Raw genomic sequence first — 7,770 nt, 5'->3', positions numbered from 1 at the left:
AGAAATTTTTAATTAATATTAAATATATACAAACAAATTAAAAAAAAAAAATCATATTTATATATTTACTCCCTTCCCTTTCTTGTCTTTCGGTAGGTAACACGGGCTTCATTACTCTAGTCCATTAGTTTTACAATTAAATATCACAAATTATACTTTTAAATTTTCAGTCATTAATTTATGGGGAAGATTAGTCTCGATATGACAGTGAATTGCTACATAAATAAATATAATAAAATTTAAAACATTATTTTAAAAATTTAATTACACAAAACACACTACTTTACGAACTATTAAAACTGACAAACCAACCCAACTACCATACTAATGTCCTTAAGAAAGAAGCTTAAATATTTTCTGTTAATTTAGAAAATTTAAATTAATAAATAATAAATAAACACAAAATATAAATAACAAAAAAATCATTATTTATTTATTTACTCTCTTTACTGCCTTTCGGCAAAACAGGCTTCATTACTGTAGTTTATGATTTTTATAATTATATTTTTTATAAATCACAGAATTTTACTTATACATATTATACTACTTTTAAATTGACAAACCAACCTAAATAGCTACCATACTAATGTCTTTGAGAAAAGAGCTTAAAATATATTTCTTTTTAATTTAGAGCATTCAAATTAATAGTAATACATACAAAATAGAAAAAAAATCATTATTTATTTTCTCCTTTGTTATTATATTTCGGCAACACAAGCTCTACTCTAGTTCACTAGTTTTACAATTTTTGTATGCATGCTACAAAATTATTCTTATATATTTTAAGTAACAAATCTATGGGGGAGATAAGTCCCTACGTGAAAATTAACTGCAATATACATATATATTAATAATAAACTTTACTATATCATTTTAAAAATTCAACTGTGCAAAATGCGCTATTAAAATTACGAAATCAGCAATGTAGTAGATTAATTATATGAAGGAACTTAAAAGTTAAATTATTTTACTGCATTGCTAATTAGCTTATACATCTGATTCCGAGAAATCGGAGGGAACTGAAACCATTTAATTAAACAATAGACAATAGATTTCATAAACAAAAACGTTTTTAGCAGTTTCAGAACTATTAGTAAGTTTTGGGAACGCATAATAGCTAAAATTATAAATTAACACTATTCTGTAATCAAAACTTATAACTGCATCAGAAAGTTAATGATGAATTTACTTATTGGAATTATATTTTCTTTTCTTTTTTTTTAATGAAGACCATTAAAAATCTTTAAAGCTAATTATATAACAATGATTCATCTTCTTCTGAATACAAATAGCATTAACAGCGATCTTTTACTTTCTATGAAGTGCGGAATTTAAAAAAACATGTTTTAACAAAATTATATTTCACAAAGTTAGTATAGACGTCTATTCTTAGTATAAATGCCTCCTGGAATAGAAAGGCCTCCACGGAGGGAGATCCCCCATCTTTCGATTTTAGAACAAAAATCAACCAAAACATGGTCCTCCTTTGATGAGCATTCAAGAAAGGTGTATCTACACGTTTGCCAAACTTGTAGCGCATGCGCCTAGAAGCGTTATTTGGATTGGCAAGTTAGCTTAAATTTGGGGCCGTCCGCTGAGTGTCGGTTTTAGGGCATAAATCAAAGGGCGCTTGTACTGCAACCACACGTGTGCCTTGATATATAATTCCCAACAGATTAAAATTTGAGCTCTCTGTATATTAATTAATTAAATAATATCCCCAAACTTCAGATTCAACAATTAACTCCATTTTAAGAATGTATCTTTAAAAATTCTATCGATTCGGTGTAAATTCTTTGTTTTAAAACTTGTCAATAAATTGTAACAGTTTATTTTTTATTTAACACAGGGCAAATATAAGTTTATAAAGACACATTTTTGGGTAGTTAAATTAACAAATATTTGATTTTTAAAAATCTAGAATTATAGTAGTATTTATAGGGTAAGTAGTACCAGTTCCGTGAATTTGTATACTCTATCACCTAATTTGCGTATCCTTCATTTCGCCTGTATTTTTTTTATTCCTTAGTATAATTAAAATAGGTAAATCGAATTTAATAGCCGATTAATTATTTAAGTCAAAAGAATAAAACAAACGTGTGGATGACGTTTGTTGCTTCCTTTGTTGACCAAGCATTTGTACAGGACTTGGAATTGAGACAGTATATGTTGCCACTTGTCGCAAACCCAACTAAAAAAAATTGCACCATTCATATACAAATTAAAACTTCATACAAATAACTCGCATGATATCGATTTATTTAAGTAATTTCCATATATTGAAATGGATTTTGGAATGCTTATAACTATACCATGAAATATATAAACAGTTTCGTTCTTCACGACTTCGAATCGACCTATATGTACCACTGAAGTTAATAGACCACACTTCAGGAGTAAGAAAATAGCTCTCAAGTTTTCCACAATGTCAGAGGTATTGGGACAACAAAATTAATTTTAGTTTGTATAAAAAATATTTAGAATCCTGTATGAATCAAGCCAATTGGTAGATTGAATGAGATCACAAGATATACAATATAATTTTTTACTGTACTTCCTCTGGGTTCTGCTTGAAAAATACAAGTTTAATTTTACGTAAATATGGATGGAAATAGACATTTTGAAGTCCTTTGATTCAAAAACTAAGTGTCGTTTAATGACTTGTGTGTATATGTGAACAATTTACCTCAAAAGGAAACGTAAGAAACTGTAATTACATATTTAGAGTATCCCTGGAATGTTGGAAACTGACTATTTGGAGAGCTAATGAGCAGTAATCTATACAAATTTTATGTTATAATAATTATTTTATGGATTAAAAAACCAATTAAATTAAACCCATGAAGGGTTAAGGGTGCAGTACTTTTTAAGGAAGTATTGTTACTAGACCAACGGTTGTACAAGGAGGTGATTTGGTCAGAATCATGTTAGACCACCAGATTATTACCCAATTAAGGATACTTTTTTAAAGATTATTATATTCAAACATATTATTAAATTTTGTTTTACTATAATATACCATTTTGGTTACATACTTTTTGCCTGTAAAGTGAATGATTGAAAATGAGCTGATGGGCTTGAGGTTACAAAGAAGCAGACATGTTAGGCACTGAATTACAATATATTAATTATATATTCTTTTAATGGCTACTTTCTCATAATTTTGAGTATTCTACTAAAATCTATATTTTTTTTTCAACAAAATTTGATTGAAAGAACTAAAAGACATACTAAACCACCCAATAGCAAGTTGTCAAGAGACATGATTGATCACTATTTCATAAATTGAAACAATAAAGTAACTCAAATTTTTAGATCAAAAACATTAAACATAGAAATTAAGAAATTATTTCTACGTACCAACTAAATTAACAGCAAAAGAGAAATTTTTGAGAAGCAATTTAAAAATTAAGTTTTATAAACATTTATAATGATCAATATGTGGGAGTGAGTAGGTCATTAGTAAGGCACAATGTTACAAAATCCAGGTTCTAATCCGGCCATGGTAAATACTTTTTTCATATTATTTATTCACTGTAGTCTTAAGTTAGCCCTCCGGCATCCACCCAGTCTCCAAAAGTGGGTACTCTTAGTTGGGGAAAAATATGGTGTTCGAACCTGATTCTAACCAAATCACTAGTAACAGAACTTCCATACAAGTACTGCATCCTCGAATCCTCATGTAGTGGTACACATTACTTTTTCTTTTTTTTTTAATGATCAATATACAGAAATCCTCTTTTTTATAGTAAAATAGATTTTTAGACTTAAAATAAAGTAATAATATACCAAAGCTAATTTGGCACACATGATTAAAAATCAAGGAGTTTCGACATACCTTTACTACACTCAAGTTTATCGATCAAAAAAGAACCCTTTATTTTATGTAACAGTTAAGTTAAGAATTACTAAATTAAAAAAAAAAATATTTCTGGGAAATGACAATGTGAATATCTATAACCAACGATGACAAATGGAGAACACTAAAATAAAATCAGGATATTAACACATGATTGTGCTGTAATATTGAAAAATTTCATACTACTACTATCCAAGTTAAATTACAAATTCTTATAAAAAAAATTGTTTTTTGTTGTAGCAGGAAAGAGTACTGAAACTAAGCAATCCCAAATTACAAGTTGCTTAATGAAAAAGGGTGGTTATTCCCATTACAACATTTTTATATTAATAAAAAAAATTTTCACAGCAGTCCCAGCTTTTGTAATGCCTTTGAAAAATAAAACAGACATTAATAGTAATAAGGGAACACATGAATATCACAATGAGCACTGCATTCCCACGGCATTACAATGAAACAATACCCGAGGCAAATAATGATAATTATAAACTGTTTCAAAAAGAACTGAAGGACATTCAATGATGATAACTGTAATAAGCCAATATTTTTTAAAAATTATATTCGGCAAGCAAATATTATTATATGAAAGTTCAGTTTCAAAATTTATTAATCATACTATAGCTCAAGAGAAGATAATTTTTTTTCCAGTGAATTCCAAAAACCTTATTTAAACATAAGATGATAAATAACAACTAAAGCTATTTATGAAGTGTAAATCAAATACCAATGATCAATAATTAATAAGAATTAGTCATGCAATTTATACATTAATTCATGCATTTTAATACACTATTAAAAATATTAGACAATAGCAACATAAAACATAAAAATGTTAACCTCAGGAGTAAGCAGATCGTCATCATGATTCTCTTCCAAATATCCCCAGTCTGGCGAGGGTTCTCCTAAATCGCCTCTGGAGGTTGAAGCAACTTCATCATCATTGTTTGTAAGGCCCATATAAGCTGTCACATTCTGCCAAAGGTTTGCGACCCGATTATATCGCCCTAAGGAACTTAGTTCACTCAACACCTGTTGATCATCAACAAGAAGGGATTTCGGATGGACCCTAATGTCCTGTGGGGAATATTCCCAAGCATCTGGGCCACCCACACCTATAGCAGGAACACGAGCTGACCATTCATTGGGCTCAACACGGAGAAGGCTCAACAAAATAGCAATCTGAAGGAGCTCGTCCCTGTATACTTTTTTAAGTGACAACATCATTTTTCTGATCTTTGTTTTAGCAATCAGTCATTCTGGAAAAAATAAAAATAAACCAATACAAATATATTGAAAAGGCTTATTCATAAATAAATAACACAAAACATAGTAAATTGGAACACCTACTTTGTTTACAAAATTAAAATAAATTTTATAACCACTCTTAACTAATCATGACAAGGTTTAATGATTATGAAGCCAAACTATTAAACATAATCTAAGTGGAAAGTGACCAAATATTAGCAGTTCACAAGTCCAAAAAAGAGAGTGAGCCTGGTGACACGGTGGCACCTCACTATATAGCAGAGGGCCAAACTAAATTTAGCTCAGAGTATTCGCACCAACAGACTTGTGCCAGTAAAATTTTGAATTAAATGTACAAATTTTATCAAACAAAAGAACTGATACCATAGCTCTTATCTAAAAATACTATGTACAATCAAATATTTCAGTTAGTGATATATTATATAAATAGATTTCAGGGTTTTGGGTTTAGAAAAAAATAAATGGAAATATAAAGAGTCATTTACCTAATTGCCCATTCAGTTATATCACTTAAACATTGGCAATGTTCTAAATCAATATAAAATTATTATTTTAATTGTAAATTAACAACAGTTGAATGGTCGATTACAAAAATTAGACCAGCAAAAATTGTTTTTATTGAGAAAACACATCTATCTGAGTTCTCCATTTTACAGTTAAATTATTTCATAAATGCCAACTTTGATGGCTAGAAAGCTGAAACTGTGACCACAAAAGGAAAACAAAGCTATGACTAAGTTGCAAAAGACAATTTGAAAGTTGAATAAATAACACTTCTTGGCTTAGTTATTTTTTATCATCTTTTCAACTTACAATATTCAAGAAATATAACAGATACATAGGACATGTAACAAATAGTCCACATTTATTAACCTTTAAAATATACTCTATTTGAAAATATCAAACATTGATAAACATTGAAGTATGATAAAACCTAGAAATACAAACTGATAACATTCAGTAGCCTTATTTCAATAACAAAAAATAAATAAATAAATTAAGTTTTATTAAGAGGTTAAGTACTTGAATTTTACTCTGGGAGTTGTTTAAAATAAATATGAATCATATTAATTAAGAATAATAAATCAACCAAATAGGGAAAATTCAAATTCAAAAACGACTATAACCTAAATGAAACCTCTCTCTTTTTGGTACTTGATTGTTAATTACTTTTTAAATTATTTCTGTGATAAAAAAAATAAAATAAATAAAAACTATATTTAGTTTAATAGAATAGAAGAATAAAAACCAACCTTACCTATGATAAAAACAGATCAAATTGATATAACCACCCAAAGGCAAGGGCACAACACTTGACAGTTTCTAAGTTAGTATATTTATTGAAGGTTCGAAATATATAAGATCAACACTGTTCAACACTAAAGTCACAAAAAAATATTCGTCCTAAAAAGTCGTCAAAAACAACCGGTGATAAACGATGTAAACCGAAAACACCGGTTTAGAGAGAACAAAATCCCATTTTGGGACAAAATAAAGTCGACTTCAACACATTCTCCCACTTCTGGACATCACTGATGTATTAACTACAATATGAAACACTCGAAAGGGAAAATAATTAATATTTGAACACAATACGCAAGAATGACTCAGCACAAGACGTTTCCCTGCCTACGGTCGGGCTGACACAGAGCGCTCTGAGTGAGGCATCGCAGTGCATGCCGGGAGCTAGTGACGTAATCACATCTGCCGCCGTCCTTACTTCATCTTTCACAATGTCCTATAAGTGAACAAAGTTCGCTGAAAGGATAAATACTCAAAAAAATGTATTAAATGAATGTATTCCAGCAAGCAACCACAATCCACCAGGGAGGCATCCAAACATGCACAAACGAATCCTTTCAACAAGCACATCAGCAAGTCTCTTACTCTTTCCGCTACTTACCTTTTTCAAACAACATGCGCATAATTTCATCCCTATAATTTTCGGCATTCTATTTTGAATTCTGTCAGTATTATAATACCACAGTTGAACATCAAATTGAAAAAGCGTTTTAATTCTTCAACTCGATCTACTGCTTAACTTATTCAGGGTCGTAACGGAAGTTGATGGCATCGGAAATGGAACTAATGCCGCATACAATAGTTGATAAGAAATACTAGAGACTGTTTACGAAGTGGGGATGTTTTCGATGAAGAGGTGGGGATAATGCCTGTGCCCTTGAAAAAAAATTGATGTTTTCATTATGGTGCAACCAAAGTTATTTTTTTTAAAATCACCAATAGATATTTGAAGTAACACTATATGTTTTAATAAATTATTTATCATAAAGAAAAACTTGCAAATCATCCTTTAGAACAGGGCCATCTTTAACCTGATATGGGGGCCCTTCAGATTATAGATGGGATACTTCAAATTATTTTCTGAACAGCTTTGGCTTATCAGCTGCCTTAAACAAGGTACTTGTAAAAATCATTATTTATTTAATACTAACAGACACGACAATGCCACCCTATTGCTATATTTGAGGATGTATGTACACTGTTGTTGTTGATTGTTGCTTAAAGGCGTAAAACCCTCAGGTCATCAACGCCTATGGCATGATAAAAGTAATAAAAAAAATGATAAAAATAAAAAAAAATAATAATAAAAAATAAATTTAAAAAAATAAAAATCGAAGAGGAGT

At 29.6% G+C, this 7,770-nt stretch overlaps 1 protein-coding gene across 6 annotated transcripts in view; it reads right to left on the bottom strand.

Annotated features, from left to right (window-relative positions):
- The window catches only part of cnc (cap-n-collar), a 470,532-nt gene that overhangs the window by 441,004 nt on the left and 21,758 nt on the right, over positions 1-7,770 (bottom strand). The window contains exons 1-2 of one of the 6 annotated variants that reach the window (XM_067049124.1): positions 6,384-6,930; positions 4,697-5,115 (exon numbers count right to left, since the gene is read on the bottom strand). In XM_067049124.1, the coding sequence (XP_066905225.1) occupies positions 4,697-5,083 (387 nt within the window). In that variant the 5' untranslated portion in view covers positions 5,084-5,115; positions 6,384-6,930. Of the gene's footprint in view, positions 1-4,696; positions 5,116-6,383; positions 6,931-7,028; positions 7,197-7,770 lie in introns of those variants that run through there. The other 5 variants (XM_067049123.1, XM_067049121.1, XM_014417770.2 and 2 more) reach the window with 5 other exon arrangements.

Source organism: Halyomorpha halys, unplaced genomic scaffold, assembly GCF_000696795.3.
Source record: "Halyomorpha halys isolate HHAL.00 unplaced genomic scaffold, Hhal_1.1 Scaffold168.1, whole genome shotgun sequence".
NCBI classification, from domain to species: Eukaryota; Metazoa; Arthropoda; class Insecta; order Hemiptera; family Pentatomidae; genus Halyomorpha; species Halyomorpha halys.
Note: the sequence above shows the minus strand (reverse complement) of the source record. Positions and strands in the feature narration are given on the sequence as shown.